Raw genomic sequence first — 12,977 nt, forward strand, 5'->3', positions numbered from 1 at the left:
TTGCTTTTTTTCTGACTTAAAACATGGTCCTCACGAGATAAAAATCAAGATTGTCGTGATATTATTAATGTCTCTAATTGTGTCCTTTTAGGCAAAGACAATTCGTCGATTTGTTTCTTTGTGTTAAGTAAAAGATTTACCATAAATATTTATTGCAATCAATTTTTTTTATTGTAAGCATTTATAATAATCAGTGATTCTAAGGAAAGTTTCGAACATATCTCGTTTTGTCATATTCAAAAGATTTGAAGTAACTTTGCGAATGGTAAAATTTAACTTGGCCATATATTGCATGTATCAATAGTTGTCGATTTGTTTCGTGCTGTGTTTGCAGTTTTGTATAAACCAAGCAGTTTGATAATATGTGACGGGTCCAGGTGAAGACATTCTAAAACGTATGTATGTATTTCATATCGTTATTACAAAATAATTGTTCTTATCTCGTAATTACGAGATATTTTATCACTCTTATTAGAAGAAAATTACCCGTATCACATGAGATCTTCACTCGCTATGACTCATATCTCATTATTACGAGAAAATATTTCGTTAATGCAAAAAAAATAACACTTTTATTGCAAAAAAAAAAGATCATTACGGTCAAATGTTTTATTAATACCGTAACGTGCAGAAAAGTTTAGGGATCTTGACCTTGCTTTTTTTCTGTTCTTTCTCTGTCTTTGTAATAGCTAGGTGAAATTGCACATTTCTGGGTAGGAATGTCAGTTATGGCAAAACTACAAACAATTTTATACTACATGAGAAAGACAGGTCTGCAAGATTTGAAAACGAAAGAAAAAAATATAGCTCGCCTATTCAAAGAATAGGTAGAGCTATTGGACTCCAGTTTGTTTAATTCTACCTATTTTTTTTTCTTTTAGGGCACAGCCGTTTTTCATGGAACTGCACTCTGTGCATGTTTGAAGGTTCCATGTGCACCGCCGTATGAATTCATCTGCGGATGTAAAAGCATATTTTAAATATAGGGAATGTTTATGGCATTCTGGCCCCGTGTTCACAAAACATTTTCAGTGTTAGCCGAGTTTGATTATGACACTTAATATGTCATTTCTATCTAAATAGCATATTAAAAGTGAATTTCAAGGTAATACATATTTTCAAGTGGCCAGTTAGTATTTATGGTCAGTTTCAGTTGAAATATAACCTTGAAGATTTCGTAAAATTGATATTAAAATATCAAACTCAAACTCAGCTGAGATCGAAAAATGTTTTGTGAACACGTGGCCTGGTATTTTTTACATGTGTAAAAGCTGAGTTCTGATCAACCCGGAGCTAGAAGGCATGGAAGCTTGCGCATCCACTACCGTCCATAAACAGGCTCAATCAAATCGAGCCTGCAAACTTTTCGATTATATCGTGTTGGTGGACCTGTGGTTTTCCCCTTTTTTTAATTCATCCATGCGTCGGTGTCCGTGCCGGCGTCACGATTTTGTTAAGTTTTCGTATGTATATCAGTAACCACTTGTGGTAATGGATTAAAACTTCACACACTTATTCACTGTGATATTTACACAGTACAGATTCCATAACTCTATTTTGCTTTTTGTATGAAATTATGCCCTGTTTCGACTTAGAATTTTTTTTATTAAGGTTTTATTTGTTAGTTGGTATTTCAGTACCTACTTATGGGAATGCCTGCCTGAAAGTTGCACAGTTGTCCATTGTCATGAGCTGATATGCATTGTACAGGTTCCATAACTATTTTTGCAATTTTACAAAATTGTACCCGCTTCTCGATTTAAATATCCATTCAGTTGGATTAAAACGTCACAAACTTGTTCACTTTGATGATCTAACATGTAGTGCTCAGATTCCATAACTCTACTTTTCATTTTTACAAAATTATGCCGCAGTTTTTGGTAAAGTTTTTATATGTAAGCTGGTATCTCAGTACCCACTAAAGGGAATGACGGATTGAAATTTGCACAGTTGTCCATTGTCATGAGCTGATATGCATTGTACAGGTTCCATAACTCTTTTTGCAATTTTACAAAATTGTACCCGCTTTCCGATATTTATATCCATTCAGTTGACAAGGCTGTTGAAAAGCAGAGTTGCTGTCCTCCGACAGCTCTTGTTTTTTACATTACCCGTTGCCCGTTCTCATCTTTTTTTTTACTGAAAATGCCATATCAGGTGTATATCTGCAATTTTTCTACTGCGATTTAGGAGTACACAAAAAAGACTTACAACTTATTAACGGTTGAAGATTTCAACTAACATTCTGTAATTACTTTTGGCACATTGTTTGATTTTCAACTAATATTTTTTTATTGCAGTTACAGGGTCTGTAAAATGTTGCAGTTTATAATTCTAAACTTCCGAGTTTCATAGGTTGATGTCCTCACACCTCTCAGCGTACAAGGTTGAATAATCGTGTGTATAGAATGATATTGGTACAAATACCTATATAATGAAAAAATAACAAAGGATTACACAAATGATGGCATGCACCCAATATGAAATTTGAATGTCAATATGGAAAAATATTGACATTTCAGGCTACAGTGTAGCGTAACGGAGTTTACAAACGGGTATGTAATAATTAACAGCATCTCATAAATTTGAACAACAGACCTGTAAGGTCAACATATTTTTCTTTTACTAGTGAACACTAGATGAATCCTTCTAAGAGTGGTTTAGCCACAGTGAAAATGAAAGATCTCATGTTCATCAGACTTTTATATATAAAAAAACTAATTTGTTTGCGCTAATGCGACCAATCCATAAAAATGGCGGCAACCCATTTTTTCCTGTTTTCCTGGTAAATGAGATGAATTTTTCCTCTCCCTATATGATCATAATATTATGTAAAAAGGAAATATCCGTACCTATTTACCCACACTAAAGAAACTGGGTCATGCTACCGCAAGCAAATTTTATTTTTTTAATTATGGCCTCAGCGAAATATATTTTTATCGTACATGCAGAACTACTATTTACAGGTAAACACCATAGTCATTACTTTCTCGAGTAGCATAACCAAGGTTGAACATATAAGATCATGTACGAGTGAAAAATGTTTTGATCTTACATTAGCTATACTTTATATTTCATAAAATATAAGCCCTCACATAGGTATATAATATTTTGATCTTAAATATATTATAAAAATGTGTTTCACACGGAATAGTTTCGCATGTGGCAAGATATCACTTTAGTGAAAAAAAAGTTTGATAGATTCTATTACATGAAAAATAAGCATCAAAATGTCCTTTTAAGTTTTTAAAATCTCACATTCATGGAGTGATCTAAATATTTCAATATTAAACTTAAACAAACAAATTTTCATCTTTTTCATTTCTTTTGATTTTTTTTAAACAACACCAGCATATAGTCAGAGAGAATGTTCCTTAGATGATGTCGCAGTGTTCCCTCTTTTGAAAACAAAAAGAAAGCTGATTTTAATATTAAACGCAACACAGTGTGCAATTTATAATAAACATTGTTGTTTACAAATAGGAAGCAAATAGCTCGGTTCCTCCTATCCCCTGCTGTCCCTCGGGATGCGAAAAAAACCAGTCTTTCACAGGGGCTCATGTAAGATTCTTACATTCTATTATACAAAGAAAAATAATCAGATAAGCGTCTGCACCCGCAAGGTGATGCTCCTGTTATAAAAGGCATGTATAGCTGGTATTCTCTTCATTTTACATTATTTGTATATAATCTAGTAATGTTCGAGTTTCGTGAATACAGGTATTGTGTTAAATGCAACTAGATCAATTTAAAGTAAACATACGAAGACTGATGAATTTCTTATTGAGTGATCAATACATTCTTAACGTATCCGTTCAATTTTACCTGTCATACTTATCCACGATTTCACTTATTTTCCAATATAAACACGCCGTATAAATTTGTTAGATATTTCATAATTTCCTATGATTGCAAAATGACAGGGAATGTATATGTATCCTTAAAGATTTTTTTAGATAATTATGTGTCCCGGAATTGCCAAGCCTTTAAAAGATAAAGGTATTTTTCACATTTTTTTCTATTTTCAAAGGCACTGATGAGGGTGGTGATATCATATAATTAAAAATAAGAGATGCCTAGGAAGAAACTAAACAATGCAACCAACCAAGATAACAGCAAGACTGGGTTTTATTGAGTCAATTTCGAAAGTGGTCATAGTAAGTGCAACATTCTTCACTCACTCCCTCCTCCCCTACCGCACCCTACAACTTCTTTCAGTGAGAACTTGTACAAGTCTATATCACTAGTGACGACTACAAATAAATTCTCTCTCATGCACACGTACACATACTCACACTTTTGAAAGTACTCTGTATTTCGTTGAATCTAAGACATATATTCAAGGTGTGATAGTTAAGAATAACAAAATTACTAATTTCAGCAGACGACAACTGGTATACATGATACTGCTTGTTCGTAAATATAATTAAGATGTAGCTAAGATACTTTCAAATATAACATATGGTACATTGTGCTTAAAACTTTCTGCATTGTTTCCTGAATTTCATTGTTTTAAGTGTAGATAAACGTGTTCGCTTCAAACACAAAAGCACAACATTAAAACTATGGGTGGTTTATGAGAAATTACTCAGGATAGAATATTTCATAACGGTTCTAAACAAAACATCGCCAAATGATGTAAAATGTATTTGACAAACAAAGGAACTAAATTGATAAGCATATGTTTCATTTTCTAAACAAACTTGACAATAATTAATCCATAGACATACTCACGTCGAATTTTTGTACAACTCTAGAATATTTGAGCTGATTGAAACACATGTTTTCGAAATAATTATATAAATCACCAAGTCGTTTAATATCTACGTGTCATTTTCTTCTCGGCGCTCGGACGAAAAAGACGATTGAAACACTTGTTCTGCATGTCTTTGAAATGCATTTACAAAATATCATCACGTTCGGATTGATTGTTGCTGTGTGCAGTTTATGTAAGTACTTTCTTTGTTCGTTATATGAATATTAAAACGAAATATAAGTTAAGCTTATTCTCGTTTTAAGTGAAACTGAAATATTTGTATGGTATACATAGATGTGTTTGGTTCAAAGTTTACAAAATTGTTTCATTACACACAACGGTGCACATGTGTTCCAATAAGGAACTACAAGTGGTACTTTTATCAAAAATACTACGCAAAAGTAAAAACAACGAAATGCAAAATCCACGACACTGATATGAATAAAGAAAGTTTACAATCAAACGCAGTTCAAGATAAATAATTACATCATTGATTTGTTTTTGGTAAAATAGTTCCAGTTCAAATGTATTCATTGAGGTGTCCTAAATTGGACTCTAAAATGTGCCGAACGCCATTAAAAGACCAAATTAAAAATAATTTGATTGTTTTTATTTAAACATTGTATTTGATTATCTACCTAAGGTCAAGCTTTGGTTTTTGAATGTCAGAATCTGCTTTTTTTTGGCAATATGATAAAACTAAATAATTTATTCGTAAATAACTTTTGGCAGCACCTATGTCGTCTACGTCGTTGGTACGATCAGAATCGTAAGATATTCTGCATTAAATTTCTTTATTTTCTTACGACAGGAAATATTATTCCAGCACACCATATACTTCATCCATATTCAGCAAAATCCGCTTTGTTCCACATAAAGCAATTGACACACCGCTTAAACAGTCCATATATCTAACATAGGGGGTATAGTTAAAGCTCCTCTAAGTGTACTTAGACCACGCCAAATGAAAAGTTACTCACCGGACTTTATTTCTGGGGAGAAAAATAAAAGAGAAAAAAAACGTGGCGGCGAGCTAAAAAAAGTTTAAATACTTTTTTTTTGGTTTTGAGAAAATTAAGAGTGAGCGAAGAGCGAAGAAATATATTTGTCTTGATTTGGTCCTCGATTGACAAATAGAAACCTTGAAATAGAATGTAAAGCCATTTTACATTAATTTAAAAATGATTCAAATGAAAGTAAGTTTGAATACCAGAAAAGTTGTTTGCGTTGTCAAAAAAAAAAAAAAAAAAAAAAAAAAAAACAGCAAAAAGAAAAGAAGTGACATGTATCAATACGTATTACCCTTACCAAAATAATTTAGATTGATGTAATCAAATATATTAATATGTTTTTCATCCAATTTTCAATGAAATAAATCCAGTATTGCTGCAACTGAATTTGTTAAACATTGGAAGAAATTGGCGTTACTGCATTAAGTGGAAATAACTTTAATGAAACTAAATATAAGTTTTGTGATATATTGTAGACTATGTGTGCGTAGTATGTATTTAAGTATGTATTTATTTTCATTTAAGTCTATTCTAGAACAATCTGGAACTGAAATATTAAGCACTTGTACACTGTAACATCCGTAAAGTAGCCCACCAAAAGTTTTGACTAGATTTTTTTTCAATGGGGCAAGCGCATGAAAAAAAGAAGAAAATGTTTCTGAAAATATGCGTGCGGCAAATCTGATTAACAACTTTTTAATTTGATAAGGCCTTATTGATGGATCTTCCCAGACACATTAGAAAAATCGTAAGAAAATTTTAACATATATTATTTACGAGTTTTAGACGGAAGAACGACATACGTGAATAACAAATAAACAAATTGTTTAAATCCGAATAGTTTGTTTCAAGAATTTAGACAGTGAATAAAGAAAATGACCAGTAATGTTCTGCCTATTGCTAATTGTCGCGAAACAACTGAAAATGATTGATTTTAATACAAAGGTTTTAATGGACAAAACAGCTGTGCTATCCATTATACACATATAATTCTATGGTTTTATCGTTATATCTTGTGCAAATTTCATTATTTCTCCTATGATTTGGTCGAAATTTACTTTGTAAACCTCGGTGTTAGCTCAACTGAGCCGGAAGTGCTCATGGATGAGCTATTGTCGTCAGTGATTGTCCGGCGTCCGTCGTCTGTCAAAACCTCCCAGCCTAAGCCACCTGTCCAATTTTGATGAAACTCACAGGAATGTTCAATGCAAGATTCTCATTGAAAATTAGTCAAAGAAATCTGGTTGCTATGGCAACCGAAAGGAAAAACTTTGAAAATAATCTTGTCTAAAACCACAATATTTAGGGCTTTTATATTTGGTATGTGGCATTATCTTAATGGTCCACTACCAAGTTTGTTTAAATTATTCCCCTAGGCTGCGCCTTGTGGGGGGATGGTTACATGGTTTACATAGATTTATAGAGGAAAACTCGTCTCGTCTTCTCATCCAAAACCACTAGGCCTAGGGCTTTGGTATTTCGTATGTAAGATTATCTTGTGGTCCTTTGTCACGATTGTTCAAATTATCCCCCTAGGGTCAAATACTGCCCGCCCCGGGGGCCACATAATTTATATTGACTTAAATAAGAAAACTAATTGAAAATCTTCTTGTCAAAAGGCACAGAGCATAGAGCTTTTATATTAGGTATGTAACACCTTCTAGTGGTTTTCTACCAAGATTATTCGAATTATGCCTCTGGGGTTAAAAGGGGCCCCGCCTCGGGGGTCTCTAATTTTAGATAGACATGTACGGAAAAAAAGTTTTAAAAATCTTCTTTTCAGAAACCACAAGACATAGGCCGTTGATATTTGGTATGTTGCATTGCCTGGTAGACTTGTATCACGATTGTTCGAATTAACACCCTGGGCTGAAAAGAGGCCACGACTCATGGGGGGTCCCAATTTTATATAGACTTATATAGAAAATAAAAATAAAAATCTTCTTGTTTGAAACCACAAGACCTAGGCCTTTGATATTTATTTATATATATAATGTAGCATTACCTTCTACGAAAATTATTAAAATTAAATCCCTGTGGTGAAAAGAGGCCCCACCCTTGGGGTTCAAGGTTTACCATAGACTTATATAGGACTTCTGTTTTAAAAAAAGTCTTCTTTCCTGAAACCAAAAGACCTAGGCGTTTGATATTTGTATTGTAGGATTGCCTTGTGACTCTTTACTGTATTTATTCAAATTCTGTCCCTGGGATGAAAAGAGGCCTGGCCCCAGGGGTACAAAGTTTTACATAGACATATATAGGGAAAAAAATTAAAAATTCTTTTTTTCTGAAACTCCAACACCTAGGCTTTTGATATTTGGTTTGTTGCTCTGCCTAGTGGTCCTTTCCAATTCCAATTATGCCACTGAGGTGTAAAGAGGCCTCACCCAGGGTGTCCCAAGTTTTCCAAAGACTTACATAGGAAAAATCTTCTTGCCTGAAACTGCAAAGCCTAGGTTTTTGATATTTGGAACGTTGGATTACCTAATTGTCCCCTGCCATAATTGTTCAAATCATGCCATGTGTTGAAAAGAAGCCCTGCCCAAGGGCCCCAAGTTTTACGTAGACTTAGATAAGGGAAAACTAATCCTTTGATAGTTGGTATGTAGCACTCCTTTGTGGTTCTCTAACAAGATTGTTCAACTTATGCCCCTGTGGTGAAAAGAGGCCCCGGGTCACTTGTATATGAGTTATATATGAAAATATAATTCATAAATTATCTTATTGTTCCATTATAACTACCTGATGACCTCAAGTAATTAGACTTGACTGTGACCTTAACTTACTGACCTTATTTCTTGTTTTAAAGATACAGCCTTGAAATGTAGAGGACATATATAGTTTTGCACAGCGATCTGAAAACTGACTTTCAGTGACCTTGAGTGTGACTTACTGACCTACTTCAATGTTTTTTAGATAAACCTTTAAATTTTGATGACATGTACTGTTTGGCACACCAATCTTAAAACTGACTTCCAGTGCCCATGAATGTGACGTATGGCGTACTTAAACGCTTTATAAGATACAGCTATGACATTTGGATGACATGTACAATCTTGCAGACTGATCTAAAAACTGAATTTTAGTGACCATAAATATGAGCTACTGACCTATTTTGTTGTTTTTAAAGATACAGTCTCGAAATTTTGATGACATGTACAGTTTTGCATACTAATCTTTCAGTAACCATAAATGTGACCTACTGATCTACTTTCTTAGTATTTTAGCATCAGTTTGAACTTTGAAACATATAGCTCATATGACAAAGGTGAGTGATCCAGGGTCATCATGACCTTTTTTGTTTCTTTATGTCTTGTAGAAGCTAAAGCTATAGCTTTCTTTATGGTTAGGTTGTTATGTCTTTTGGAAATACTGTAAAATTGATCTCTGTGGTATGATATGTTTGGGAACTACAGTATGTTTTATTTCTTAGGTAAACTGGATTATATTTTGTAGTTTGGTTGTCCTGCATAAATCGCATATATGCTGTATGGCTTTAATATTGTGTTATCTGAAGACCTGAATATACTCTTTCAGGTCCTTGATAATATTTCCTGTAACAGATATGATAGATGATTTTTATGTCTTGAAATACCTACATTATGTCATGTGATTTGGTTGTTATTTTCTTAAAATGACTGAATTGTCCTTTGGAATTTTATTGTAATGTCATATAAAAACTATATTATGCTGTGGTTTGGACGTTTTGTCATATGCAAACTTAATTATACTATTCGATTTGGTCATAATTCCTGCAAGATTCCGTAGATTAATTGTTAATTTGATTACAGACTGCATAATGCTTTGTGATTTGGACGCTGCGTCATGCAAAATCCTCATTAAGCTTTGTTATTTGATCCTTTGTTATGTGCAAGCCCAATTATATTTTGTATTTTGGACGCTATGTTTGTAAAAGTATTGCATTATGTTTTGTGATTTGGATGAAAATGTGATTATACTGTGTGTCTTGAGCATAATGCAGTTTTTGCAGGACATAATAATCAAACGATTGGTCAGAATGAAGTTGCATAAATTCCACATTTCCGCACTTCGAACAATATGCGCATAAAGCCGGGTTAACTAGACATTATCAAGCAACAGTGCATAAAATGAGGTTGCAAACTAATGTGGACCAAAATCAAAAATTATGATTAATTTTGCACAGGATATAACGGCCATATTTAACTTGATTAATTAAGTCGACCTAAAACGAATCTTCTTTCGTTAAATAGATAATCGTCACAATTTAATTAACGTCTTAAATGTGAAGATAGTCATAAAAGATATATTTACTTGATAATTAAGACTAACGATTTCTTATAATCATAATGGTCAATTTTTATAATGTTTACTTGTTCATTTGATATGAAGACAGTGATTTTTATATATCATTTGCTGTTATCAAATCCGTCGTCATTTATAAACATCAGATCCAACGTCTTCTCATTTATAATTGTCAAATCCAACGTCTTCTCATTTATAATTGTCAAATCCAACGTCTTCTCATTTATAATTGTCAAATCCAACGTCTTCTCATTTATACTGATTAAATTTATTTTCTTCTCATTTATAATGACTACATCTATCGTCTTCTCAATTGTAGTTATCAAACCCGTTGTCTTCTCAAAAGTCGTTATCAAACCAAGTGTATTCTCATTTGTTTTATCAAACTCATTATCTTCTCTTTTGTAATTACTTATCAAACTCTTTTCTTCCGTTTGTAAGATATTGGTCATAGTAGTATATGATTTTTACCGTTAATATTGTTACACATATACATATGCTTTATTTTTACAGCTGCTCATTTTGCTCTGAGTCTAGAGAAAAGAGAGGTCACGGAACGTAAGTACACGCATTAATTTAATAAAATTGTAAAAGTCGTTATTAAGATTTCTTTCGACTGACTACTGGCATGAAGTATATGTAATGTATAATTCTGCTTTTGAACGGTTCTCTCGAGAATAAAAACGGATAAGTATCAATTTGAACCGGCAAGTAACATGTAAATGATATGGTTAATCCTATAAAAAGATATATAACAAAGAACTGAACATTCTGGAACTTAACTTTGCACAATTTTGGTCAAGGAATATACATAACTTCGTCATGTCGTACATCAATTACCTAATAGACAATAACAGTGTCTGTTTATACCTTTTGGCGTTTTATACGTTATCTGACCAATATTTTGAATGTTGCATATCCTTGTTTATTCTATCTGTGAGTTTTAGCCAATACTTACATCTTTTGAACAGATTGTTGATACCAATAAAGTCACATTCAAATTTGAGAGCTTCGGGGACTTAAGAAACGTGCCCTTAAATTATCAGTGTAGTTTACACCCTCTCAATCTTTAATTTCGTGATAATTTCTAACGATGACTTTAGAGAATGATTTTGTAAATATAGCCCAGATGTCAGTTTAACAGTTTCTCATGAGAATGCATTTGATCCAGATAACATCCTTATGTATCAATCATACTATTAAGAGCAAATATCTTCAAAAATATGGACCGAGATTTGAATCAATGCTTTGATGGGCGGTGCAAGTTTATCTTGATCATTTGCAATAAAGATACTTTTAACAAAATTATATATAATTGAAAATGTAATTATATAGCTTGAAATCTTTAAAATACTTTGTAGTCGAAGGTATCAGTTAGCCTTGCGATCTTGCAAGCATGTTGAGAGCCACGTGCTTCATCTACATATAATCTCCAAATTATTGCTAAGGAAAACCGTCTTTAATATGTATTAGTAGTTTTGTGTGTTTAGTAATTTGAAACTTGAAGTTATCGCGTAAAGCCATTTACATGTTCGCTGATAATGTAGGGTAAGGCCTCTGTGTGCGGTAACGGAATTCATTTTAGGAATTAATGGCAACGCGTTGGTAAATTTATTTCAACGGCATTATTACCTTTCTAAAATGTAAAATATCAAACATTCTACACGTGAACAATTCCAAATAATATCTTAGAATAAGGTTGAACTGTGCGGATCACTTTAATCATGAGCAAATATCTAAAAAAGTATACATTGATTTCACCCTGATATAGGTAATATGTTTGTCAGTATTTTAGCATCTCCAACGTAGGATTTAGTATCACTTTCATAACAGATAGTAAATATCACGTAATAGTTATTACCTCCCCCCGTAGGTCATACTATTTTCTACGTAGCACTTAGTATTTCCTACGTAGGACACAGAATTTCCTACATAGGACATACAATCTTCAACGTTGGACTTAGTATCTCCTACGTAGGACTAAGTATTTCCTACGTAGTACATAGAATTTCCTACGTTGGACTTAGCATCTCCTACTTAGGATTAAGTATCTCCTACGTAGGTGTCCTACGTCTAATAGGAGATACTAGATATGAACTCCTAAGTAGCATATACTAACCAGATATCTCTCTAACGACAATCACTTGTTTGCAGTGTTGTTTCATTTTTATCAAACTTTATATTTTCTTCCTCTAGCGTCATGCCCAGATGGGTGGACACTCTTCGGAGAGAAGTGTTATTTTTATAGCGGTAGTGAGACCGCAAATTGGGATGCAGCTCAAGTAAGTGTTGAAAATAAGTCTTTATCTTAAACATGTACGTACGAAAGAACACTAATTCGTACAATTTAAACACTGTTTCCGATGAATTACTGTATTATACGCACAGAAATTAAAAACACCAGTGTTTGTGTGCTTATTTCCATTTACTTCATTATCATAATGACAATTATAATCTTATTCCTACAGGCTTCATGCTACGCGGTTGAAGGACAACTTGTAGAAATCGAAAGTTCTGCAGAAAAGGCCTTTCTGGTTGAGCTAAGAAGTAACTGTACGTATCTGTAAAACATTTATTAATGTGAGATGCTCAAAAAATATTTGTTTGAAATTTATATACAAACCTGAGATAAAACAATATAAATTTGTAAGATATTATAATGTATCTTTGGGAGGTTGTTTTGGATGTATGCGCATAAACAGAATTGAGGTCCCTTAGCGAATTTTAAGCTTTCGTTGTGAAAGACCTCCCTAAGAGATGTACGAAATTGCCTATAAGATCGGCAACTGTAGATCGTCGTTCGATTTTTAAAACTCAGCAGGTCGTTGATCGACATAAATGATACCATGGAACCCATTTACAATAGGTATGCAATCGAACATAAACATGTAAAAAGTGTGTTATGCTGTAAATTGACATTCACTATA

The 12,977-nt window shown here is 33.1% G+C and overlaps 1 protein-coding gene across 2 annotated transcripts in view; it reads left to right on the plus strand.

Moving 5' to 3' along the window:
• Positions 1 to 4,638: 4,638 nt before the first annotated feature.
• The window catches only part of LOC123539215 (macrophage mannose receptor 1-like), a 46,438-nt gene continuing 38,099 nt past the window's right edge, over positions 4,639 to 12,977 (plus strand). The window contains exons 1-4 of one of the 2 annotated variants that reach the window (XM_045323743.2): positions 4,640 to 4,949; positions 10,564 to 10,608; positions 12,247 to 12,332; positions 12,519 to 12,603. In XM_045323743.2, coding sequence (XP_045179678.2) covers positions 4,895 to 4,949; positions 10,564 to 10,608; positions 12,247 to 12,332; positions 12,519 to 12,603 — 271 coding nt within the window. In that variant the 5' untranslated portion in view covers positions 4,640 to 4,894. Of the gene's footprint in view, positions 4,950 to 10,563; positions 10,609 to 12,246; positions 12,333 to 12,518; positions 12,604 to 12,977 lie in introns of both variants that reach the window. The other variant, XM_045323744.2, reaches the window with a different exon arrangement.

The sequence above is a fragment of the Mercenaria mercenaria genome, chromosome 18 (genome assembly GCF_021730395.1).
Source record: "Mercenaria mercenaria strain notata chromosome 18, MADL_Memer_1, whole genome shotgun sequence".
Lineage (NCBI taxonomy): Eukaryota > Metazoa > Mollusca > Bivalvia > Venerida > Veneridae > Mercenaria > Mercenaria mercenaria.